Here is a 27,551-nt window from a genome sequence, read left to right on the forward strand (position 1 = left end):
AAAGACAACGTTAGAGCAGACTTTCTAAGCAGGGAGAGTCTGGATCCAGGAGAATGGGCGTTGTCAGCCAGAGCCTTTCAGCTACTCGTAGATCGCTGGGGCCTCCCGTCCATCGACCTGCTGGTCGCATCTCACAATGCAAAGGTTTCCCGATTCTTTAGACGAGAAGAGATCAGCGGTCCCTAGGGATCGATGCCCTTGTTCAGACCTACCAGAAGAGGACTTAATATATGCCTTCCTTCCGTGGCCCCTGCTGGGCAGGGTCATTCGCAGGATCGAGCACCACAAGGGATTAGTCCTTCTAGATGCTCCGGATTGGCCCAGGCACCCATGGTATGCAGACATGCGGAGACTTCTAGTGCCTCTCACCGCTCAGGGACCTGCTCCAGCAAGGTCCCGTCCTTCATGAGGATCTGACTCTATTTTGTCTTACGGTTTGGCCCTTAAGAGGGCTTGCCTCATGAAGCATGGATATTCAGCGGCAGTACTTACCACCTTGCTCCACGCATGGAAGTTCTCAACGTCCTTAGCATATGTGCGGGTCTGGAGAGAATTTGAGGCCTGGTGCGAAGAATGCAGTGTTGCCCCTCGGACGGTCAAAATCCCTCTGATTCTGGAATTTTTATAGGATGGCTTGTAAAAAAGTTATCCCTTAATTCCTTGAAGGTCCAAGTAGTGGCTCTCTCCTGTTTCAGAGGCGAGGTGAACTGAACCCACCTGTCGGTGCATCAGGACATGGCCCATTTTCTAAAAGGGGTAAAGCACCTCCGGCCACCCCTATGGTAGTTGGTTCCCTTGTGGAATCTTATTCTAATATTGGAGTTTTTGGCAGGGCCCTCCTTTTGGACACTGCACAGTCTGTCCTTATGCCTGTTAACCCTGAAAACGGTGTTCCTGGTGGCGATATACTCAGCTCGTCGCATCTCTGAACTACAGGCATTGTCGTGTCGGGAACTGTTCCTCTGGATGACCCCAGGAGCATTACAACCTTGTACCGTTCCATCCTTCTTGCCCAAAGTAGTCTCTGAGTTTCATGTGAATCAGTCCATTTCGTTGTCGTCCCTGGATAGGCACAAGGACACAGAAGAATACCTCCTCCTCTGCCATTTAAACATCAGTAGGCTTTTGGTGCGGTATCTGGAACTTTCAGAACAGATGCGCAAGCCGGACCACTTGTTTGTTCTTCACAGTGGAAGGAGACAGGGAGAACAAGCTTCGTGGGCTACCATAGCTCGCTGAATCAAGGAGGTGTTCACGGGAGCTTATGTAAAGGCAGGAAAGCCATTGCCCTTTCAGGTCATGCCAGCTCATGCCACTATGGCTCAGGCAGTATCCTGGGCAGAATCTAAACTGCTGTCTCCTGTCGACATCTGCCGAGCAGCGACATGGTCCTCCTTGCAGATCTTCTCCAGGTTCTATCACCTGGACCTTCAGGCCCAAGAGGACGCAGCCTTTGCAACCCATTGGTCCTGAGGCTTGGCCCCTCCCCACAGATTGCACATCTTGGCTTGAAACCCTTCTCTGGCTTGTTCCCTTTCTTTCCCCCCTCCCCCACCATGGTGTGTGTGTCTCTCTCTCTCTCTCTCTCTCTCTCTCTCTCTCTCTCTCTCTCTCTCTCTCTCCACGTCCCCCCACCAGGCTCAAACCTTCCCCACCTTGGTTCTCTCACACTATATATCTTCCCGTGCCTCCAGCTACCTCTGTGCCCCAAGCCTGACATCTTTCCCAGCTCTCTCTTTGCTCCCTTCTCCCCTCTCTTTCCCTCCTAATCCTGAGGAATACCCCTAGCTCTCTCTTTCTTTGCCCCAGTAGGCTTGGATCGCACCCCCACCACCTGCTCTCTTTCTGTGCTCCTTTCCAGGCTTGAACCCCCTTGTCTCCAGTTCTCTGTCTCTCCTCACCCCAACAAGACCCCAGCTTTTTCTCTCTGCCTGCTCCCCCAAGCACTCTCTCTTTATCTCTCTCTCCTACTCACCCCCAGCTGGCCTTTTAGCTCTCTTTCAGGCTCCACCACCACTGTGCCCTTCATCCTAGCACATGGACTGCCACCACTGCACCCTTCTCTCCAGGCCTGTGCAGGCTGATACCACCACCTCTGTAGCCTCCTCTCTAGACCTGTGGAGGTTGCTGTAGATCTTGTTCTTCGGGCCCTCGCAAATTGATGCCATCGCTACTGTCTCCTGGGCCCTATCGAAATTCTGTTCAAATACTGCATTGTGCAGAATTCCCCTAGGTATAGTGGGATTTTTACCCTGTCTGCATGATTTGAGAGAGAGAGATTATGGATCTTTTCTTATTGTATGGTTTGAACTCCTCTTTAGTTATTGCCTGTAAGCAAGGCAACCTTTGTCCCTGAGGGACTGTGTAGTTCTTGACATTCCTTAAATCCCGGTGTTGGTGGCATTCAGGCAGCAGATGTGCCCGTGGAGTTTGATGAGTTCCACCTGAGTGAGGTGCAGAATATGGCATCAGCAGAGAAGCTGGAAGAAGTGGTGGACTCTATGAAGGTCAATCGTGTCGCCATTAAAGGTATGATGTTTCTGTAAATGCTGAGAATATAAACTTCAAATCTTGTCTTTTAGCAGCATTCCAAATGGTTTGAGCCTCATTTTGCACTAACAACACAGAATGGGAGAAATATAATGCTCTCTCTGTGCCTTAACCGTTATACTGGATTTTTTTTTTTTAAATCATTTCTTTAAATACTTTCTCCTTGCTTCCTTCCTTCTGCGCTTAAATTAGATATCAAAAACAAGAGAGGGGAAAATTTTTTTTTAAAAAAAAAAAACCTTTTTATACAAAAAATTTTAAACTTAATCACTTCCTATTAACATATAAAGATATAGCCGGTATCAGAAATAGTAGTAGTAGTGCAGTCAATTTGGTATATTAAAATATTGGATTGGTGGGAGGTTGATGGTAAATGATTTGAAGGTAGAGTGCAAGAAATGCTGATACTGCCTGAGGCCTACCATCAACCTCCCACCAATCCAATATTTCAATATACCAAATTTAATTTCCTTCCAAAATCCACCCAAGAGGTACCATAACACCAATACCAAAATACGTAGCTGTACAGATGTTCATAATCACTCATAGAATCCACCCGACATGGACCATGTTTCGGCAAATCTGCCTTAAGAACATGCCATACTGGGTCAGACCAAGGGTCCATCAAGCCCAGCATCCTGTTTCCAACAGTGGCCAATCCAGGCCATAAGAATCTGGCAAGTACCCACAAACTAAGTCTATTTCATGTTACAGTTGCTAGTAATAGCAGTGGCTATTTTCTAAGTCAACTTAATTAATAGCAGGTAATGGTAATATACCCCTGAGGAAGGTAATGCCTTCCTCAGGGGTTTATATCCAAACTTGTTATTCACAAAGATGCCTAATGTCAAATAGCCAAGGCATTCTGTTACTGATTGAAACACATAATTTGAGTGTCTTTATTCCAAATTGTGTTTCGAATTTGAATAACGAGTATGGATTTATACCCCTGAGGAAGGCAGATTTGCCGAAACAAGGTCCCTGTTCGGTGAGAGACAGTGGATTACACTGGCTGAACTACTATTTCTGATACCGTCTATCTCTTTATAAATTAATGGGAAGTTAAGTTTAAAATTTTTTGTATAAAAAGTTTTTTTTGAAAAAACATTTTTTCCCTCTCTTGTTTTTGTTTTTGATAATTTTGGAGAGGTGTTGCTCTGTATGGTGATTCTTAAATTAGATATGTCATGAATGAGTCTGCAATTTTTCCTTTCCCATCCCTATTGATTTCATGCCTTGTGGAAGACATCCTAAGAATGAGAGCTTCCTACACAGCCACTTCCACTGTTCGTTTTAGTCAGGACAAATACTTTGCTCTTTTACCTCTGTGCTTGGTCAGCCAGCTCAAGAGCCATCTCAGGATAGTAACGCTAAGCCCCCCTGCCTTTGGGACACCCACTCATTATTTGTACTTCTCTTTATACTTGATGATTTGATGCTGCATTCATTCGGGGATTCCACAATGCGTGCTGCCCCTTAGAACAAAGCGTAGTGTTGCAGATGGTGAGGGAGCAAAGGGGTGGATGCTCATGAAACAGTCAGAAATTGCTTTGGCTGGATTGTGGGAGTTGTATGCTTATGCCAAGGTCTGGGTGGTCACATGCTGTTGTGTCTGTACTTTCAGGGAAGATTCACACTCCCATGGAGTACAAAGGTGAATTGGCATCCTATGAAATGGCTCTCAGGTATGTTGTTGCAGAGATTGATTTATTTAAATTGTATTTATTTTATTTATTTAAATACTTTTCTATACCGATATTAGTGGCGACATCATATCGGTTTACATCAGAACAGCAGGTGGAAATTACAATAAACAGGTATTAGGGGGAGGGATTACATAGGAACAGAGAAATAACAGGGAGGAAAAGTAACCAAAAACAGAAATAACATCAATTAATTGTATAACAATAATGACAGAATTGTGTACAAATGTTCAGCTAAAAGCTGGCATAATGGGGAGGAGGGAGAAGCAAGGGAGAAGCAAGGGGGGGGGTTATTGAGGGTACGCTTGTTTAAAGAGCCAGGTCTTTAAGTTGGCTCTGAATTTAGTTTTATTTATTTATTTTATTTTTAATTTTTATATACCGATATTCTTACATTAAATGTAAATCATACCGGTTTACATAAAACAAAAACAACTGGAGAATAATTCCATAGTCTGATACAATGAACAATTAAAATTAAACTTGGTAACAAGCTAAAAGGGTACATAACTTGGGAAAAGGGTTATATAACAGAAAATGTACAAACAAAGAATATTAAATGAGGCACCAAGGATTGCACGAAGGGGTGCACAAAGGGGAGAACCCCTTTGTTGCACCCCTTCGTCGCGCGCCGTGCATCGCCTGGTGGTGAGGTGCTTTTCAACCGCCGACGAAGCTCTCAGTGACGTCGTGGAAGGGGGCGTGGTCTCTCTCTCGCGATGTCATCTCACCTCCCGATGTTTTCTTTTCCTCTCGATTCCTTTTCTTTTTTTTTATTTTTTAGTTGGGCAAGCCTCAAGCTGGAGGTTGCTAGGTAAAGAGTTCCAGTGTGTAGGACCAGCAATAGAAATGGCTCGTTCCCTCGTGGAGGTGAGGTGAGCTTTTTTTAGGGCGGGTACATGAAGGGTCCCATTATTGGAGGCTCTAGTGTGGCGGTTGGAGTACATGGGTCGGAAAGGCTCCTCAAGCTAGTTGGAATTGCATGTGTTTATGGCTTTGTGGATCATGGTGAGGGTTTTATAGAGGATACGGTAGGGGATCGGGAGGCAGTGCAGGTCTTTGAGGATGGGGGTGATGTGGTCATATTTACGGGTATTAGAAATGGTACTTGCTACAGCGTTCTGAAGCATTTGTAGGGGTTTTAGTGTGGAATAGGGTAGGCCTAGGAGAAGTGAATTACAGTAGTCCAGTTTTGTGGTAAGGGTGGCTTGGATGACAGTTCGAAAATCACTGGTGTGAAGTAAGGGTTTTAATTTTTTCATCACATTAAGTTTGTAGAAGCCTTCCTTGAGGATTTTGTTGATATGTTTTTTTAGGTTCTGATCTGCTCCTCCATTCTTAAGACTAAACATCAGCTCAGTATATACAGTACAGGTCTAGGGAAGAAAATTGTAAACAGTTATTTCAAAATTAGAACTATTTTTCTGAAGACAGCCAGATTCATTGAGTCACATGTGCTCAGGACTGAACTGACAGTCCTTTCTGGAAAGGCTGTCCTGCAACTCTCCTCAGTTTCTCTTCATTTGCTGAGACTTTAGGTGAGTTTATTGAACAGTCCCATCGCTTTTTCTTGACATTCTACCCAGTAGTGTAGCCAGAACTGATTTTTTGTGTGGTCCCAAGGTTAACATGAGTGGGTTGTAGGCATACAGGTGTGAACTCTACTAGTTGTACTCTTATTGATAAATAATGCCTTAGCATGCACCCTACAATGGGTTTCTAAATAGTCCACAACAGCCATTATGCATCATGAGTGAAACTTTTTAGAATATTTTAACTCAATTATTGCAAGCACTTACCAGCATAAAAAATCCCTTACTAAGCTGTATTAATTTTATTTATTGAAGTTTATAAATACACAATATCATGTAAAAAGCAAAGAACATAAACATAAGATCCAATCAATCATGTCATAAAACACATCAATGTATTCTTTCATGAATCCTCTTTCCAGAAAGGCAGAGATCAGCATAACTACTAGAAAATAGCAATAGTCATTAGAACAGATGCAGAGCAAATCTACAACAGTTCATGTTGCAACTCAACACGAAAAAAAAACCTATATTCAAACTCTGGAGTCACCTCGGCAAAAAAAACCAAAAACAACTCCCTCCACTGCTAAACATTTTGTGAAATAACACAAGCCCCTGAAAAAAAAAAGAAAAAACCAGACAGACAGGTGCCTAGAAACTTGCCATACCATAAAATCACAGCACTGACTCTCAGGACTCAAATAAGAGCAATCTTATGAAAAAGCAGCAATGCAAATACTACATTAGAACCCTAGAACATTAATACACCATCTATTGGGGTAACAGAACAAGCTGGACTGCTCCAAATCTCTGCAGAGAAACTACACACTAACAGAAATACTGCACCTTGGTCACATACAAGTAGAACGCAGACAGACCCTTACTTAATACAGAAATTAAGGGACTTTAAATTAGAAATAGAAACATGCAAAGAAAACCTAAATAGCTTGAGAAACCAGACTCTGAACAGCGGAACTCTAAAGAGCAAAATATAAAAATATAAGAAATGCACATACCCAAAGATGGAATTCTCCAAATGTTACAAAATCAAAATATATATATTTTTTACCTTTGTTGTCTGATCTTTTCATTTTTCTATCCATTTGGTCTCTGTCTCTTTTTTTCCACTTTCCCATTGTCATTCTTTTCCTAATTCTTTCTTCAGGGTCACTCTTCTGTATATGTGTGTGTGAGAGAGAGAGAATGAATATGAAGGAGAAATGAAGAAGAAAATTGATTCGCCCTGCTCTCCTGGGGTGATACCTTACAGTCCCTCCCTCAGTCGAGTTTTCCTGAGGTGATATCTATGGATCCCTCCCTCAAACGAGTGCCTTGGTCCGGTAGCTGGTTTTCCAGCGTGGACTTAGCCGTAAAAAAAAAACCAAAAAACCCCCCAAATAAAACCAGCTGAGAGAGACTAGCAGGTGCAAGAAGCCAAGCGTGGCAGTAAAGGCCTTTGCTCTCTTCCCCCACAGCCGGAGACCGACTCTATACTTGGCCAGGACGGGTTGAGATCAGGTAAGGAGTAAAAAAAAAAGGAAGGAAGGAGGAGTGAGGATTTCCATTCCCCTTCTGGTCTTCAAGTCTTGGCGGGTTGATCAGACGTCCATTCCCACCTCCGAGGGAGCTGGGGAAATTGTGGCAGCTTGGTGTGTTGAGCAGCCTTTTTGGTTAGACCCTGCTCTCAGGCTTTGCGTAGACGCCCCATGGTAGACCACTGTAGCATTCATGTGCTTTTCTGCGCTCAAGACTGCCATGAAACAGTATGATGTTGGCTCATGCTTGCGCATCTAGGTGTAGGCCTAGATGTAGATGGTCAGGTGGGCTCTCAGGTGGGTACTTACATGTGTGCTTGGGGGTGCTCTGGTGGGCGCCTACCTGGACCACAATTTGTACACCTATAATTTTTGGGTGCTTATTGGACAGGCTTTGTTTTTGTCCGCGCTTACTTGTGCGGGTGCGCAGCTGGGTCCACAATGGTCAGATGCTTTTGGTTTTGCTGCTAGTGGGTGTTTATCTTTGTGCTGTTGCCATATTGAGGCATCACAGCTTGACGTCCCTCTCCCCCCCCCCCCCCCCCTTCCACCTGTCTTGTAATAGCACTACTTGGAGGCTCATGAAGAGTTTTCTCCGGCTGCTTTTGCTGAGCCCGCCCTTCCCATTCAGATGCGGGACTGGGTCCAGAGAGGGACCGGTCAGAGGTGTCGCCTGGTTTTTGGGCTCCCCTAACTGGATCATCAGCGGGGGAAGGCTTTTCAGTGGGCACAGGACTGACGCCCCCTGGTTTTGGTATGGGCTGAGGCAGTGGTCGCCCACTTTTCCATGCACAAGTCTGCTGCAAAACAGCTTGGCAGGTTGAGCAGCTGTTTGGCTAGGCCCTGCTTGCAGGTTTTTGCTCAGTCGCCAGCATGGATAAGCCTAATAGTTCAGGATCGCAATCTGTGGATCCCTGCATACCTGGTGCCGCAGGTAAGTGTTGGAGTGTGTCTACACCTGCTACGAATCACGCTGATGAGGACTATGATAGTACGGATGGTGAAAGCGGCCCTTACTCCCTGGAGGATGGGAAATTCTTCCGGGGTTAGAACTGTATAGCATAATGTTGCGTTTATTTCATAGAAATGGGTTGCCGGCTCAGATCGCCCAGGCATTGAAGATGGGTGCTGAAGCCGAACTAGTATTCCATTTAGATTCCTTATGTGAAGCATTATGGATGATATTCAAGAATTGATTAATCTTGAATGGGGTGCCTCGGATGCTGTTTTTACAGGGGGATGAGCCTTAGTAGAACTGTACCTCCTGGATGCGGCAGAGAGAGAGAGAGCAGTTGTACTTTCTGAAAGTGGATATGCTGGTGTGTGCCATCACCAAACGGACGATTATCCCTTTGGAAAGGTGAGCGGCTTGAAGAAGGCACGTGATAGGAGAGTTGAGGCTATCTTTAGGCCTCAAGGCAGTGGCAATGAATTGCAGATGGCCTCTTGCTGCACTAAGTCTTGTGCTCTCTCAGGAAGTTGAAGAGTCTGATTTGAATTTGGGGCAGTGCCCTACGGCCTCTACCTTGGATGAGCCTGATCTCGACGGATCTCAGAAGCTAAGTAGGGTTGAGAGCCAGCTATGGTTGACGAATTGGTGCCGAGACAATCCAGAGCTTACTCTGTTGAAATGGCTTTTAAGGATCACTCTGGTTTGGGAGTGGGGAAAAAAAAAAAAGAAATGGCCAATAAGTGGGGTGATTCCCAGGTTCCTCGGTTGCCGGAAGATTAAAAGCAGGTGCCATGCTTGTTGGGCATGATATATCATGCTGGTTTTCAAACATTTTCAACCTTATAGAGGAGTAAATTTCTTAGGGTGCGATCTTTGAGTAGGTTCAGTCCTTCATTCCAGGCAACCCAGAGCGCGGGTTCGAGTGGCAGTGCCCCCCTGAACCCCTCAATGAGGGTAGTCTGACCCTCCCAGGAATAGGAGGTAAAGGGTCACTGGTCTCTCCTTTTATTGGAGGTGGATCAAAATCACATCAGACCAGTGGGGTCTGGAGAAGATAAGAGGTGGCTATGTTCTGGAGTTCCTTGGGAGGTTTTCATGGTATCTGGAGTGTACGTTGTTAAGATTCCTCAGCCTGCGGGCTGTGATCCAGGCCCATTTCTCAAGATAATTTGAGCCAATATTCCTTCGCCCCATACTGAATTTCAAGGGAGTCAATCGGCTTTTGCAAGTGACTCGTTCCCACATGGAAACCTTACTCTCACTGTTAATAGCATTACTGTCGGGGGAGGTTTTTCTACGTCTCTGGGCTGTCAGAGGAGTATCTGCATATTCCATCCAACTGGAGCATCAACGGTTTCTGTGTTTCACTGTTTTGGGGCAACATTATCACTTTTTGAGCACTACCCTTCCATTTGGACACCGTGCCCAGAACCTTCTCTAAGGTCATGGTGCTGGTAGCAGCAGTATTGAGAGAGGATGGCATGCTGTTCCACCCGTACTTCGTCAATTTGCTAATTCAGGCCATGAGCTATGAAAGAGAATTTTCAGGCTCCATGCAAGGTGATCTCCTTGCTGCAGGAACTAAGTTGGGTGGTGAACATGGCCAAGAGTAATCTGCAGCCATCCCAGACACTGGAGTATCTAGGTGTTCATTTTCAACACAAAACAAGAGAGGTGTCTCTATCATGGGTCCGCATTCAGATACTGGTGCATGTGTGACTATTAACAGAAGCAATTTGTCCGGCGGTGTGGTCTTATCTACAGGTGTACAGATTGATGACAGCCACCCGAGAGGTGGTTCTGTGGGCAAGGGTGCATTTGCGTCCTCTTTGGCACATACTACTTATACATTGGAGACCACAATCTCAGAACTCCTTGATACGATTTCAGTTATCGATGGAGATCAATGTCAACAAGAGTGGTGGTTGCAAGCAGATCAACTAATGAACATCAGACTGGCTACTACACATGATGGATACGAGCCTCCAGGATTAGGAGGTTCACTGTCAGGAGTTGAAAGCGCAGGGGTGATGCAGTACAGAGGAATACCTCTGGAGCATTAATCAGCTGGAAGCCTGTGCAGTTTGACATGCTGGTGATTTGCCGGTCACTTGCAGGGTTAAGCGGTCCAAATAATGTCAGACAATGCGACGACAGTGGCTTACATCGATTGACAGGAAGGAACTAAGAGCCAGCAAGTATCACAGGAAATAGCCTAACTCATGGAATGGGCTAAAGTACATCTTCAGAAGATTTCAGCCTCGCACATTGCAGGAAAAGACAATGTAAGAGCCGACTTTCTCAGCAGACAGTCTGAATCCAGGAGAAAGGGAATGGTACAACAAAGTGTTCTAGCTCATAGTGGGCCACTGGGAACTCCCGTTTCTAGGCTTGCTAGCAACATCACGTAGTGCGAAGGTTCCTCGCTTCTTCAGTTCCAGGAGAGATCTGACGTTTTCGGGCATTGATGCCTTTGTGCAGGAGGGGCCGGAAGGAAAGCTTCTATATGCCTTTCCCCATGGCTCATGTTGGGCAGAATGATTTGAGGGTTCAAAGCTCACATGGGATTGGCTCTTTTGGTGGTATTAGATGGGTCTAGGAGGCAATGGTATGCATATCTATGCAGACTTCTGGTGGAATATCCTCTCCGATTACCAGTCTATAGGAATCTGCTATGGCAGAGGCCTATTATTCTTGAAGATCTGACTTGATTTTTGTCTTATAGTATGGCCCTTGAGAAGGCTCAATTGCTGAAGAGTGGGTAGGCCACTGCCCTGTTTTCCACCTTGCGTCAAGCATGACAGTTACTCAATTCCTTAGCCTATGTTTTAGGCTTGGGGTGAGTAGTGAGGGGGGTCATCCTCGTTCGGTTAAAATCCCGCTCAGTTTGGGGTTTTTTTGCAGGTTGGGTTGGGTAAGGACCTGGCCCTTAATTCCATGAAGGTACAGGTGGCAGCTTGGGCCTGTTCCGAGATCCAGTGAATGGTGAGCATTTGTCAGCCTATCCGGTTGTGGCACAGCTTTGAAAGGCATGAAACATCTTTGTGCCCCTTGCAGTTTCCGGTGCCCTTGTGGTGTCTTAATCTGGTTCTGGAATTCTGGTGGGTCCCACCTTTCGACCACTGTGTAGACTCTTCTAGAGGTTACATACTAGAGGATGATGTTCTGGACATAGAGTTTCCAAACTGCTGGCTCTGTCTTGCCAGGAACCTCTTGTGAGGATCTCCGGGAGTGGTCCAGATGCAAACTGTTCCATCGTTTTGGTCAAAGGTGGTCTCGGATTTTAACTAGCATCAATCAATCCCTGCTGACTTAGTGCAAGGAGAGAGAAATGAATGAATATCGCCTGTTACAGACCATGGATGTCAAGCGGCATATCTTGAGGTATTGGAGGTTTTTAAACCTCTTGAGGAGATGAACCGGCTGTTTATACTCCACGGTGGGAGTAAACAGGGTGAGCCAGCGTCGCGGACTGCAGTAGCCCGCTGGATTAAGAATGTTACCATGGTCGAGTATGTGGATGCTGAGCAGCCATTCCCTAGTCAGGTTAGCACTCATTCCACTAGGGCTCAGGCAGTGTCATAGGCAGAGATTATATGGTTGTCTCCAGCTGAGATTTGCAGAGCTGCAACATGGTTTTTCTTACACAGCTTCCAGGCATTATCACCTGGATGTGCAAGCCTGGGAGGACACAGCCTTCACACTTGCGGTGTTGATCAGACCATGGGCCCCTTCCCACCCTGTCCGGGAGTAGCTTTGGTACATCCCACTGTATGGATTAACCTGTTCAAATGCTAAGAAAGGAGAAATTACTACTTACCTGATAATTTCCTTTTCTTTAGTGAGGATAGGTTAATCCACCTTCCCACCCTTGGCTACCAGTTGGTGGTGCTATTGTCCTCCTGAGTGGCTGCGTCTTCACGGATTACTGGTAAGTGTTAGATCTAGTCCCTAGATTAGTGATAATACACTCCTTGTCTGACCTAAATGTTTTCCTGTTAACTGAGTGTTGGAATGATTGTCTTAATGTTAATGATCATGTATTCTTTAGTTGTCCACAATTGGCTTTGAATACTGGCGGACTGATGCTGGTGCAGGGGTATATATATATCGTAATGTCAGTTTTGCTCTGTCTCCATCTGCTGTTAGAGGTGCATAACCCATGGGTGTGGATTAACCGCTCCTCACTTAAAAAAAAAAAAAAAAAAAAAAAAAAAGGAAATTGTCAGGTAATAGCTTCTCCTTTTCACATACAAACACCCAGATTCCCATTCTCCCACATACACACAAGCTCCCTTTGTCATACACAAATACCTACACTCAGGCTCCCTTTCTGAGACACAAATACCCACACTCAGGCTTCCATTCTCACACACATGCCCTGGGCCTCAATGCCAAGCCCCTTCTTCCGCTGCCACGGGGATGGGCTCCCATGGTGGCCTTGCTTTGGCGGGCCCTCTCTTTCACTGCCACGGGGATAGGTTTCTGCTGCAGCTTTGCCACGGGGATGGGTTCCTGTGGTGGGTTGCTTCGGCGGGTTGACTTGTTCGCCGCCACGGGGATGGGCTCCTATGGAGGCCTTGCTTTGGCAGGACTTCTTTGCCTCCTTTAGCCAACTGCAATGAAGGAGTCTGCAATAGCCATTCTTCAGGCCCCATTTGGTGTACCCTGATTGGGTAGGCCTGAACTCATAGTGGGTAGGCCCTGGCCATGTCACTGATTCTACCTAGTTTTAGGATTTTGACCTTTGAAAAAAAAAACCCCCTTAGATTCTCTTTAGTTAGGTTTTTTGGCACTTAACTAGTTTTTCGTTTTTCTTTGTTGTCTGCTGAGCTGACCTGTAGTGTAATTATTTTCTCTGTTATGGATGTCCCAAGAAGTCCATCCATATGAATATTTGTTGTCTCTCTTTCAGTCATGTAAATAGAAATATCTTCATTTTGGTTTTGCTGCACCAGTTTTCTTCACAATGTCACAACCCTGGATTTATTTCAGATTGCTTAGCTCCCTACCATGCAAGAAGTGTGTGTTGCACTCATCCGCTATTCTTGTTTAGTGTGTTATTTTCTTGCTGCTGCATATTTCACCTATTCCTATATGTTTTGTCCTCTTATTACTGCTATATGTTATAGCGTTACGCCTTATTGCTTAACTTTGGTTATTTCCCACTCATCGTAATCTGAGACGGCATAGGTCCTCTTGGTCTTAAAGAAAGGTTACATATTATACTATTAGGCTCCTCTTCAAATCAGTGGCCTAAAAGAGCATTAAAACTCATTCAACACCAGGACCTGCTCAGGTTGAAAATTTCCTATCTCTTGCAGGCCAGAACAGTTGAATCTGACCCACCATAAGAGAGAGAATGTGAGGATTTGGCTCCAGTTACCTCATGGTCCCCAAAAAGACAGGAGATTTCTACCTTATACTAGACCTAAGAACCTTAAACAAATTCCTGAAGAGTGAAAAGTTCAAAATGGTTACTCTATGTACCATAGTTCCCTTCTAATCAAAGGAGTATGAATCTGAAGGACATGTACACCCTCATAGAGATATACCCCTGTCACTGAAGTATTTCAGATTGGTAGTAGGAAAACAGCACCCCAGTACCATGTTCTTCCTTTTGGCACTTCATTAGAACCCTGAGTATTCACAAACTGTCATGCAGCAACTGCAGCATTGCTATGCAAGCTGGGGATTTATGCATTTCTCTACATGATTGATTGTTTTGGCAAGAGCACAAATTGGATACAAAAAGACAATTACATGCATAGCATCTTCTGGGTGCTGCAGTCACTTGGGTTTGTCATCAACTACCCCAAATCCATTCTGATCCCAGAATTTCAATTCGAAGTGACAGAGGCTCTTCTAGACATGACTCAAAGACTCAAGCTATGGCTTCTTTCTTCGCCAACGTAGCCTGTGACACAGTTCCCATGGTGGAAGGAGGCTTTAGTTAAGTTCATGTTATCACTTTCATAGTTCATGTGACTCATGGCATGCCTCCATATGAATGTCAGCGCAAGAGGGAAAACATAAACAAAAAAACAATTTGGTTAGCAGCAAAGAGTACTTTAAGCACTGAAATTATTGCAAGGTGGGTGTATCCTGCAAATCCAAGCGTGGACCACCCAGTCAGTTCGGTTATTCACCTTGAAAAATACAGTACATGCTTTTTTTTTTTTTTTTTTAGATTTTTAAATGCAAATGAAAAAAATAGATGGACAACCATCCTAATTCAAGATCTTTTTATTAAAAGCTCGACACAGCCGAAGTTTCACAACCGGTGCTTCCTCAGGGGCCAAATCATGGATACTTGAAAGCACAATCAGATTGTTGTCATTCTTCATCCGGAGCATGAGTCTTGATTATTCAACATGAACCTTTTTTTTTTTTTAATCTTGAATTAAGTCTGTTGTTCATCTGTTTTTTAATTCTGCTTCAGCAAGAGGGAGGAATAGGTTCATACCTTCTGTGTCAAGAAACTATGAAGGTGTTGAACTGGGCCAGACTCAATTGACATTTGGACCCCTACAAATAGTTCCTAAATCAGGATGAAGAAAAAATATTCCTTGAGTGGCTCACACCGGAGTTGAATCTGTTTCCAACAGCCAAAACAGGAAGATACTAATCTGCTCAAGGAAGAGATGATAAGGCAAAATAGTGGCAGATGCCTTCTTTATTGTCTAAATCTTCTGCATGTGAAATTCCTACACCTCCAGCTGCCAAATCTTAATAAAACTCAGAAGGGACCAGAAAATTACTATGATCTACATGATTGTTCATTGGTTGAGACAGGTTTGGTTTTTACTTCTTTGGGGTTTATCTATGAGGAAACCACTCAAATTGGAAACTTCCCCCAACTCTGATAACGCAGAACTGAGGAATATTGCTCCTCTCCAACATTGCTCTTCTCCAACATTCAGTCTCTAGTTCCTCCAGTGAAGTGTCTCAGATCCTTTTGGCTGCTAGGAAGAAATCCTCTAGAAAAATTATAGTTTTAAATTGAGAAGATCTGCTATATGATGCAAAAGCAAGGCCATAGATCCATTCTCTTGCCCCACACAAACTGTTTGAATATCTTTTATATCTTTTAGAGTTCCGCCTGAAACTCAACTCTGTTAGTTTGTTTCAGTGAAGTTAGCCAGTTATATACTCCAGGGAAAAGGTTGTTGGCCTCACATCCGGATATTGTGAGGTTTTTGAAGGGGGTTGAGCACCTACTGCTGCCAGTGCATAGATTGGATCCGGCATGGAGTTTAAACTTGGTATTGCGGTGCTTTGTGGGCCTCCGTTTTGAGCCATTGAGGAAGGCATCATTAAAGGACCTCACGCTGAAGGTTGGTTTTTTTTTTGTGGCGATTTGTTCGTTCAGAAGGATCTCTGAACTGCAGGCTTTGTCCCGTAGGGAACCATTTCTGAAGATTTCGGATGAGGGGGGTGTCTTTGCGCACAGTACCCTTGTTCCTATCTAAGGTGGTATCTTCGATTCACCTGAATCAGACTGTAGAGCTCCTGCCTTACTGAATTGGTCTGCTGATTCACCAGAGGCAAAGGTCACACACAGTTTTCAGCAGTCGGATCATTTGTTTGTATTGTTTGGAGGTGCCAGAAATGGATGCAAGGCCTCCAGGGCATGATAGTGCATTGGCTGAAGGAAGCTATTGTTTCGGTCTACCTTTTGTAAAGGGAGAAGAATTCCAGAGGGGTTGCGTGCATGCACCCTACTAGAGCGCAGGCAGTGTCATGAGCTAAGTGTCAGTGTCGCCGCAGGAGGTTTGTAGAGTGGTGGCATGGTCTTCTCTTCACATTTTATCTTGCCATTACCATTTAGATGCTCAGGATCCAGGAGGGGCATCCTTTAGCGAAAGTATGTTGAGAAGGGGGTCTTTTATGGGCCCATCCAGTGTAGGGGTGCTTTGGTACATCCCACTTGTCTGGACTGATCTGGGATGTGAACAAGAAAGGAAAATTGGTTCTTACCTGCTAATTTTCGTTCCTGAAGTACCACAGATCAGTCGAGAGACCCAACCTCTTAATGTTCTCAAGACCATTATGGCAAGTCCATGTTCTGGTATGCTTATTGGAAAGAACTGTCAGAATGTATATATACATAACCTAAAGAAGTTTGCCAGGTTGTGGTTAGCCCCTTGGGTTGATTTGTGGTTTTTCTGTTTGGGTAGGGTCTCCAACCTTTGAATTTGGTGTTTGCCCTCATTTAGGGGATTGTTGTGTTGTTGTAACTCTGTAGTTGGCTTGGGTACAGATGGACTGCAGGTGGCACTCTCAGTTATGAAGCAGTGCCTCAAAGTTTTTAGTTCTCTGCCTCCATCTGCTGGTAGGGATGCAAAACCCACTTTTCTGGACTGATCTGTGGTACTTCAGGAATGAAAATTAGCAAGTAAGAACCAATTTTCTTTTCTTTGGCAACTATGAAGTCTGTTACTCATCTATGCTTTTTGTATTATATTAAACTATACTGTTTGATATCACTGTACTCCAGGTGACATTAAGGACTCTTTCTAGTATTGCCCTCTCATATGTGACTTCTGTTACTAGTTGCCTGAGTACTCTCTCTTGAAAAGGGTCCAGGATCTTTCTGCTTCTAACTGTAACTTCAATTGGGATGTCCCTGTCAATGTCAGGCAGATTAAAATCTCCCACCCCCTTCCTTGCAATCTTATGCATGTCTTCAGCTAAATCTTTGCCCATCACTTCTCCCTGTGCTGGTTGAGATTTTTTTCTTTTGTGTTTATGAACCAGGCACCTTTAGAATGGAGGTAGGTCAATCTTCATTCAGTCCTTAGAAATGGCTTTCTGGTTGGCAAGCAACAAGAATTCCAGTTACAGTTTTTTCCATGCCTTTCTATTTGAATCAGCAGGACCATAGGAGAAAATGGTTTTGTTCATTTCACTGATATATGACTGGGGCATATAAAAGAAATTTCACTAAAAAAAAAAAAAAATTCTCAAATTAACTACTCCTTTAGTATATAGCCAGTTCAGATAGAATAAAACAGCAAGGTGCTGTCTAAATCTGAATATGGTACTTCTCATTTTCAGGAATTGCCGATAATTATGTTAACGCATAATTCACTATGGAATATATATATTTTTTAAATTATGAAGCATGTTACGGTATTGGTGGCTCGGGTCGATATTGTCATTGTAATGGTGTGTCTCGGGTGATTGCTGTTCTCACTGAAGTTCTCTCCTGTAGGCGTAAGCTGGACCTGTTTGCCAACGTTGTTCATGTGAACAGTTTGCCTGGTTTTAAAACACGACATAACAATCTGGACTTGGTTATTATCCGGGAACAGACGGAGGGCGAGTATAGTTCTCTGGAGCATGAGGTAGGCAGAGACTGTAACTGTGGAACCTGCTGGTTCTTTTGGCTTCTCTTCTCCACAGGTTGTATTTATAATTCGAGCAGCAGCAATACTCTCAGTGTGATAGGAATTCTTTTGAAGCCTGGTGATCATATGGCCATCTATTGAATGAAAGCCAGCGACCAGATTGAATTTTATAGTTCCCATGTGCCTTGTGATTGCTGTCTCTTTATGCTCTCAACTTAACCTATTAATTAATATTGTGAATCACAGCATAATGTAAAAAAGCCTCAGAGGACAGAATGCATCTTACTGTAAATCGGCTGTCTGAAAATTTCCCAGCTTGTTTGCAGGTAAAATTAAGTGCATAGCTCTATTAAGTGCATACTTTTACCTGCATCGTAGTGGAAGTGTCCCTGGGGTGGGGTTAGGTCGGGGAGAAAACTACTTAGCTAGTTTTGGATTTTCAAAAGATATCCATTTAAGTAGCGCTGTAAACAGAAAATAAAAAGTGCAGGGCCTAGGGCCCATTTCTCTGATTTCCCGCCAAACAAAATCTGTATCTGGCCCCCTAATACCCACTTAAATTATCCCCAAAATGTTTCTGGATCTGTTGGTGCCCCCTTCCCCCACTCCCTTCTCTGGTTCTTTAAAAACAATCCTTTGCTATTGCTGCCACACCCTCTCATCCCCTTGAAGTGAATAAGGGGCCATGCTAAATTTGCTTCCCTGGACCCTCTCCCCATCCACCCCCAAATCCTAAAATCCCTGCCAGGAATGGGATCCAAACTTATATGCTCCCAGCAAGCTCCAGCACAGCTTCTGTCAAAGCTGCGCTGGAAGCGTAAACTACACACAGCTTACATTTCCAGTGCTAGAAGTAAGTACTCTTTTAGCGCTAGACCTTTTAAAAAGATCTTCAAATTTGGGTTGTCATCTCCTTGTCCTGGCTGAAGAGAATTGCAGCTATAAAAATTAATATTTTGCCGAGATTGCTTTATTTGTCTTTACCGATTGAAATTCCGAAGAGAATGTTGAAAGCCATTCAGAAAAAATTGCTAAAGTTTATTTGGAGTCAGAGATCTTCATCAATATCTGAAGGGATTCTCTCTTACCCCAGGAAGCTGGGAGGTCTGGGAGTATCAGGAATAGAAAAATATTATGTTGCTGCTTGGTTAAGAGCTCTTGTATGGGAGGAACAAGCTCAAACACTGGGTAAAAATAGAGCAACAATATTTGGGTGGGATTCCCCTTGGCTGTCTTTCTTGGGCTTGAGGCTTGAAGGAGCATATACATAACATTGAGAATCCTTATATAAGAACTATGTTAAATATTTGGAAGAGGGTGAAAATGGGCTTAATTTCTTGGGGAAAACTGTTACCTTCTATTAGCTATAATGATGATTTCCTTCTTTGCTGAGACTCAGCAATATTTAGGGATTAGGAAGCTCGAGTGCTATTTTATATGGGACAACTTTATATTAGGAAGTGGGTTATGCCTTTTTCTACTTTACAAGAGAAACTTCATTTAAGAACTATGGATGTATTTGGTTATACTCAAATAAAACATTAGGAGGTCCATATTCAGTCACTATCCAGATAGCAAAATTAGCCGGATAAACTTATCTGGCTAACTTTGGAGGTATAATTAAGAGTGGAGCCGCACTATTGAATAAGGCTGGCTATCTTAAAGTTAGCCTTCTAGCTTATCCAGCTAACTTTAGGATCAGATCAGACACTTGGGCCTGATTCACTAAAGCATTTCTCCTATTCTGTGTCTATGGGGAAATGCCTTGATGAATTAGGCCCTTAGCCAGCTAAGTTAGCCAAGAAACTCAACTCCTCCCAGATACGCCTCCTGAATGCCTCTAACTTATTTGGCTAAATTCTAGCCAGCTAGAATATAGCCAGATAAGTGCCCAAATCTTCATTTAGCCCGATAACCTCTGAGATATCCAATTAAATGCTTTTAAATATGGAGCTCTCTCTGAATCTTTCAGTTGGTGTTAAAGTGATTAAGAGGACTAAGTCAAAGTTTGAGCTCTTGGTTTTTCAGAAGGGGATCTGTAAAGGGATTGCTCTAAAACATTTATAAATTATTTTCTTGTCCACAGTCTGATAAACTTAAACATGAGGAGGCGTGGGAGAGGGATGTAAATTGTGTAGTTGATGAAGATGATTGGGAAAATATTCTTTTAAGAGCGGCGAGGTCCTCTATCTCAGCCAATTTAACTGAAAATGTCACCTAAAATAAATTTTATAAGTATCTTTCCCCACAGAGGTTAAAGAGAATCTATGCAGCTCTATCTGATAAATGCTGTAGAGAGTGCAGGGAAGTAGATACCATGGGACATATTTGGTGGCAGTGTGGGGTTGTTCCATTCCATTTTGTTCAAGCTACTATTTTGGATACTCTAAGGTGAGGGTAGACTTGAATCCCTCGGTTTTTGTTCTTAATGTGAGGGTAAATGTTATTTCTAGGAGGGTGGATAGGTTAATAGCCCGAGAACAAACTATGGGGTGGATTTTAAGAGTCCTGCTCGCCTAAATCCGCCCAAATCCGGGCGGATTTAGGCGAGCAGGGCCCTGCGCGCCGGTGCGCCTATGTTCAATAGGCCTACCGGCGCGCGCGCAGACCCCGGGACTCGCGTAAGTCCCGGGGTTTGGCGTCAGGGGCGGGCCCGAGCCGCGCGGCGTTTAGGGGGCGTGTCGGCAGCGTTTTGGGGGCGGGCCCGGGGGCGTGGTTATGGCCCGGGGCGGTCCGGGGGCGTGGCTGCGCCCTCCGGACCCGCCCCCAGGTTGCGTCCCGGCGCGCTAGTGGCCCGCTGGCGCGCGGGGATTTACGCCTCCCTCTGGGAGGCGTAAATCCCCCAACAAAGGTAAGGAGGGGGTTTAGACAGGGCCGGGCGGGTGGGTTAGGTAGAGGAAGGGAGGGGAAGGTGAGGGGAGGGCGTTAGAGGATTCCCTCCGAGGCCGCTCCGATTTCGGAGCGGCCTCGGAGGGAACGGGGGTAGGCTGCGCGGCTCGGCGCACGCCGGCTATACAGAATCGATAGCCTTGCGCGCGCCGATCCAGGATTTTAGCGGATACGCGCGTATCTACTAAAATCCCGCGTACTTTTGCTTGCGCCTGATGCGCCAGCAAAAGTACGCCTATTCGCGCGGTCTGAAAATCTACCCCTATATGTACTACTTTCCATTACTGATGTATTTCTCTGACTTTTGACAACAATAAAAATTACTAATTAAAGAAAAAAAGGTTACTAGCCCATATTCTATTGATTGCCAGGTGCAAATTGTTAGCTCATTGGAGAAGACCTTATGCTCCTAGTGCTCTTTCTTTGTATAAATGGATATGGAAGGAATATATGATAAAAAGTTGAAGGCAATATGGTGGAACAGGATAACCACCTTTTCTGGGATATGGAGGTTGTTTGAGAAATGGAACACATTTGATATGTTGGGTAGAGGGAGGGGTAAGGCTAGGAGGATTGGAGATGGGGGGGGGGGGGGGGGGCAGTAGGAGAAGCTGTTTAACAGCTTATACTGGTTGGGAAACATGTATCATGGTGGCTATTTTGTGGTATTTGAAGATGTTTTGTGTAAGAATTTAATAAAACTTTAATAAAAACTTAAATGATATCATTACATAAAAGCACAATTTAATGTATTAAACTTAAATTACACCGCTGAATATACCCAGTTAGCTTAAAGTTAGCTGGATGACTTATCTGGCTAACTCTGCTCCTTCCTAGAATGCCTCGCGCCTACTCCCAGAATGCCCCCAATTTATCCAGCTAGAATTTAGTCAGCTGAAAATGCTGTTATCCATTTAGATGGATAACATTTAAGTTATCCATCTAAATGGCTTTTGAATATGGACCTCTGAGAATATATTGGTAATCTAGATTCAACAGGTATAACTTACATTCGGGCCGATACAGTACAGTGCGCTCCGACGGAGCGCACTGTTACCCTGCCATTGGACGCGCGTTTTCGCCGCGCTGGCGTTACCCCTTATTCAGTAAGGGGCCGAAAACGCGCGTCTATTCCCCTGAACCTAATAGCGCCCGCAACATGCAAATGCATGTTGATGGCCCTATTAGGTATTCCCGCACGATTCAGAAAACAAAATGTGCAGCCAAGCCGCACATTTTACTTTCAGAAATTAGCGCCTACCCAAAGACAGGTGCTAATTTCTTCGGGCACCAGGAAAGTGCACAGAAAAACAGTAAAAACTGTTTTTCTGTGCACCCTCCGACTTAATATCATGGCGATATTAAGTCGGAGGTCCCGAAGGGTAAAAAAGAAAAAAAAAATTTGAAGTCGGCCCACGGCTATCGGGTCGAAAACCGGATGCTCAATTTTGCCGGCGTCCGGTTTCCGAGTCTGTGACTGTCAGCGGGCTCGAGAACCGACGCCGGCAAAGTTGAGCGTCGGCTGTCAAACCCACTGACAGCCGCCTCTCCGGTCCAAAAGGAGGCGCTAGGGATGCACTAGTGTCCCTAACGCCTCCTTTTGCCTGTTTTTACCGCCGGGCCTCATTTAAATAGAGAATCGCACGCACAGGAGAGTGGCTAGTCCGCGAGACTTTACTGTATCGGCCCGATTAGCAGGTTATAGATAGTGTATGTGTGTGTATGTATGTATATATATATATATATATAATTATAGTAAATTTAGGATTTACAACTAGTATAGAGTACATTAGCAATTGAATTCAACAAGTATGGATCAGATTAGCATGTTATAGATATAATACGTAATAAGACATGTAAGTAAATTTGAGGGCATGACATGGTGGTGGTTTGGAAGGAGTGGGGTGGTAACTGGTGAGTTTGTTGAAGTGGAGTTAATTTGAGTTCTTGAGGACTAAGGCTTTGGTTTTAGGGATCCAGTTGGAAGTTCAGGGTTCCAGCTGTGTGCCAGAGGCTGCTACAAATAGCAAAGTTTTCAGTTTCTTCCTAAAGCTGAAAAGGTCTGGCACAAGCCTGGCTTCTAGCAGTAGAGCACTCTAGATGGATACTGATCCCGAGAAAGTGTAGGGGGGTAAAAAGAGTCAAACTTGGTCTTGACTTGGGGTCTCCCCTGTTTAGAGGGCTTGTGCTCTGCCTATAAGCCATAAGGTGGATCTGTTTACTTGCAGCCAGGTAAGCCGAGGCTTGCTTATCTGCTTTCAGTCAGACCTGCAACCCCACCTCCAATGACTCAGATTGGTCCTCAGGGGTTCATAAGGGATCTTTAAGGCTATCTCAGTGTTCCTAGTAATCTGAGGGCTGTGAGCCATACTGTGAATTTTGGATGAGGAACAGCCATAATCCTGAATATCTGTGAAGCAACCATGCTGAACCTCTTGGTAGTATTTGTAATATGCTTGAAAGCTAACTGGAATAGTCTGGCCCGGACTGGACTCACTATGAGTACTTGAAACGACTGTTATATATAGATTGGTATTGGGACCGGTTCTGTTCAATATCTTTGTGAGCGACATTGCGAAAGGGATAGAAGGTAAAGTTTGTCTATTTGTGGATGATACTAAGATCTGCAAAAGAGTGGATGCGCCAGAAGGAGTGGAGAGAATGAGACATGATTTAAGGAAGCTTGAAGAGTGGTCGAAGATATGGCAGCTGGGATTTAATGCCAAAAAGTGCAGAGTCATGCATCTAGGATGCGGTATGTGATTGGGGGGGGGGGGGGGGAATGGCTGATGTGCACGGACCAAGAGTGGGATCTTGGAGTGACAGCCTCTGGTGATCTGAAGATGGGGAAGCAATGTGACAAGGCAATAGCTAAAGCCAGAAAAGTGCTGGGCTGCATAGAGAGAGGAGTAACCAGTAAGAAAATGGAGGTGGTGATGCACAGGTGAGGCCTCACCTGGAGTACTGGTTTCAGTTCTGGAGCCCTTATCTCAAAAGGGATAGAGATAGGATGGAAGCGGACCAGAGAAAGGCTACCAAAATGGTGTGGGATCAGTATCAGAAAACCTATGAGGAGAGACTGAAGGATATGAATGTGTATACCCTGGAAGAGAGGTGGCGCAGGGGTAATTATGATACAAACCTTCAGATACCTGAAAGGTTTAAATGATGTACAAATATCAAACATTTTCTGCTAGGAAAGAAATCAGTAGAATTAGGGGCCACGAAAAGAAACTCCAGGGAGGACATCTCAGAACCAACCTAAGAAAATATTTCTTCAGAGGGTAGTGGATGCCTGGAATGCCCTTCTCTAGGAGGAGGTGAAAACCAAAACAATGAGAGAATTCAGAAGGACTTGGGATAAATATTGTGGATCCCAAAAGGATGGAAATGAAGAAAAGAGTGCAGAGAATAATTTTTTTAAACTGCACGTGTGCGCCCATGTACGCGTGTGTAAGGGTACCAACAAATTTGTTGTTATATTTTATAACCTGCGTGCACTTCATATGCGAAGATTATACAATACGAGTATGTATGCGTGCATATGTGCTCCCGTATATAAAAACTGCAGTGCATGAAAGTTCGGACTTATCCAGAAAAGTAGCAGCACTTATCCAGAAAAGTCTGAAAAGCACTACTTGTCCATCTAAGTAGCACTTTTCAAACTTATCTGGGTTTGAATAAATCTAAAAAAAAAGCCCTGTTTATCCAAATAAGTTCTCATATGTTCCTCTAAGTAATGGTAAAGATGCTACATAGCTGGATAAGTGAGCACAAATGATATAGCAGCATATTTGTACTTCACGTTTGTAAAGGATATGTGACTGCATTTTATGCATTTACACGCATTTACCACCCATAAGTCAGCTTTTACATATGTAAGTTGGGATTTTATAACTTGTGCGGCAATGAATGTGTACCAGTTTTACTAATTAGTCTACCCAGTCCATCTGTAGGTCATCAAGACCCTCCTGGTTCTTCAATCTGAAGTCTCCCCATTGCACCCAGACCCTCTATCCGGTCATTTTTTCACTTTTGAGATCTTTATGATCGCTTACACCTGCTACTGAGCAGGAGTAAACAAACGCAAATAAAAAACTTACACAGGTTATTTTGGCAGGTTTTAAAATAGGAATGTTAGACACACCCTCACCGGAAAACCCCTCCCTGGTCCCTTTTTCATATGCATATCTTTTGAAAATCTAGGTTTTTATATTATGAATAAACCTTGCAGTGAATGAGAAGATACCTGTGTTTCATATCCTATAGCTAGCACCCTGACCAAAAGTTCTCTTTCTAGTGTATGTGAGTTGCATTTCCTTGGGGGCTGTTTCTACTAGCCAGGCTTAAGGTAGTCAGCTTTTACATATGTGATTTTTACTAATTAGTGATTGGGAGGGCATGTAGTGGGTGAGTTGGCTGTTGAGGCTGGGTAGTGCCAAGGCCTTGAAAGCCGAGGACCAGGATTTTGAGTAATGGTGTGATAGTGCTTTGGGAGCCAGTGTAAGGATCTCAGGAGTGTGTTGATTCAGTCAAACTTCCTGATGTTTAGCATAGTTTGTGCTGCCACGTTTTGTATGAGCTGCAGGTGATGGTTTAGCTATTGATAGCTTGGTCAGAGTCTTAGCCTAGAGGAAACAGCTGGATATCATCTATACAGGCGTGGTAAAGAATTTGAGAGTGTATAATTGGTTTGCCAAGGGGAGCTGTGAAGATTAAGTTTTAACAAATGAAATGTTGAAAAGAGTCAGGGAGAGGATGGATCCTTCTGGCACACCACAGGGAAGGTGGTGAGGCTGAGAAAATGACTGTCCAAGAGATGTGGTCTGAATGTGATTATGAAGTAAAGATTTAAACCTGAGAGAGTCCTAGGTTAATTAGGCGAATGATGAGAGTTCTGTGGTCTCACGGCTCTTAAGGATATAGGAGCAAATTGTTCTGGCATTGTATCAGAATTGAAAGGTAATAAAGGCTTTTGAAAAGAAACGACTCCTTTATAACATGCTTACATTTCCATCTATGAATGGGTCATTATTGATATTGCAGTGATGAGTTTTGTGTCACTTTCATTTGGTAAATCAGGATAAACTGGATTTTTCTAAAAGTTTCTGATTCCAAAGAAAGTAAGCTAGGCAAGCCGGCTGTCTGAACGAGGCTAAGGTCGCAGGTCAGAGCTGCTCATGATTGATTTTCTTGAATCCCCTTTTAGAGTGCAAAGGGAGTCATTGAGTGCCTGAAAATCATCACACGTCAGAAGTCAACTCGAATCGCCAAATTTGCCTTTGACTATGCCACGAAGAAAGAACGCTCGAAGGTCACTGCAGTGCACAAAGCCAATATCATGTAAGAAAGCTTCCTGGGGCAAATTATTGGAAGAGGGGACATACAGTAGTGGGAACATCACTGATCATGTGAAAGAGTTGACAGTACAGAATGAAAAGAATGTCATGAGACAAAAGATATTTTTGCTATACGGTATTGGCCTAATTATAAGACCAGGGTTTGGGGTTTTTTTTTGGGGGGGGGGGGTTAATTTTTTATTTTGCATTTTCAGACAAACTTGATAGCAATACACGCATATCAAAAGATTGGGATTAAGGTAAACAGAAAAATACAGGAACATAGAATTTCCCACAGGTAAATCCATTTAAGTTACACAAGATAAGCATAAGATAAATTCACAAAACCAAATCATCCCATTATAAGGAAATAAGGAGGGAGAATCCTTATAATATTGGGAGTAACTAAGGAAAATTTTTTCTCATGAAAAAAAAGAGGCACAGCAATTTAATACTATCTTAAATCCCAAAACAGGAATTAGGTAGAGCTTTGTTTACTCAAGAAATGTGTATCTAGAAATATTCTTAACTGAGATGGATCAAAAAAGATATATCTCACATCACTTAATCTAAGAATGCATTTACAGGGATATCGTATGGTAATCTGCGCACCTATACCCCTGGCCTCCTGACACATTGCCAAGAAAATTTTTCTTCTCTGCTGGGTCGTTCTAGTCAAGTCTGGAAACATTCATAGCTTGTATCCCAAATACTTTTTTTCTCTATTTCTTAGAAAGAGTTTCAAAATCATATCTCTTTCTGAAACTGATGAGAAGCTTATTAACAATGTCCCACAATAGTCAATCTGTTCTTCTGAAGGTTGCTCAAGAAATTCTGTTAAATTTCCAATTTCTAAATTTGGAGGCTGATCACATTGTCCATCCTTTCTCTCTGTTTTTATAAAATATATTTTTGTTATAGATGGTATTAAATCTTTTGAAAGCAGCAAAATTTCCAGAAGATATTTCTTAAATTGCTCTAATGGAGAAATTAGAGCAGTATGAGGGAAATTTAGAACTCTTACATTTTTAGCTCTCAGTTCGTTTTCCAAATTTTCAATTTTTCTGGAATTTATCAATTCTCCTTGTATTAAGGTGTTTTGTGTGGTTTGTATCTGTGCTACTTGTTTTTCCAGTACTTGAATCTTACTTGACTGAGATGTTATTAAAGGTTCAATTTGACAAACTCGCTGTTGTGTGTCCGTCATTATCCTTGATAAATTCCCTATAGCCGATTCCAGGGAGGTGAGAGTCTTCCATACCAATTCTAAAGTCACATTTTGGGGATTTATCTCAGAAGCAATAGCTCTTACCAATCCTTCTTGTCGGCTTTCCTTCCCTTTTTCTGGGTCAGCCAACAGTCCTTCCTCCCCCCGATGTATCAACGCTGCTGGGTTCTGTCCAAGATTTCCTCCTGCGCTCATTTCCAGCCAAGACTGTTCTATGTGCTGCGATTAACTTTTACCCCCTGCAACTATAGCGAGCCGTTCTGCCTTTGCAGGTTCCCTCCCGAGGGACAAAAAATCACTTGGCAACTCCGGTCGAGCATTCGTCCCCGGATCCTGCTTCCTGCGTCAGGTCTGCATACGGGGGTGAAGGCATTTTGGGAGCCCCGGGGCTCAGCGATGTCATCACATCCAAAGGCATTAGGCCTAGCTCCCCCGCCCAACGCCACCGCGGATCTCCCCTCCGGGGTTGG

The 27,551-nt window shown here is 43.8% G+C and overlaps 1 protein-coding gene across 3 annotated transcripts in view; it reads left to right on the plus strand.

Annotated features, from left to right (window-relative positions):
- The window catches only part of IDH3B (isocitrate dehydrogenase (NAD(+)) 3 beta), a 105,956-nt gene that overhangs the window by 21,823 nt on the left and 56,582 nt on the right, over positions 1–27,551 (plus strand). For all 3 annotated transcript variants that reach the window (XM_029595186.1, XM_029595177.1, XM_029595166.1), the window contains exons 4-7: positions 2,409–2,529; positions 4,175–4,235; positions 17,490–17,622; positions 25,724–25,857. In XM_029595186.1, the coding sequence (XP_029451046.1) occupies positions 2,409–2,529; positions 4,175–4,235; positions 17,490–17,622; positions 25,724–25,857 (449 nt within the window). The remainder of the gene's footprint in view (positions 1–2,408; positions 2,530–4,174; positions 4,236–17,489; positions 17,623–25,723; positions 25,858–27,551) is intronic.

This window comes from Rhinatrema bivittatum, chromosome 1 (genome assembly GCF_901001135.1).
Source record: "Rhinatrema bivittatum chromosome 1, aRhiBiv1.1, whole genome shotgun sequence".
Taxonomy (NCBI): Eukaryota; Metazoa; Chordata; class Amphibia; order Gymnophiona; family Rhinatrematidae; genus Rhinatrema; species Rhinatrema bivittatum.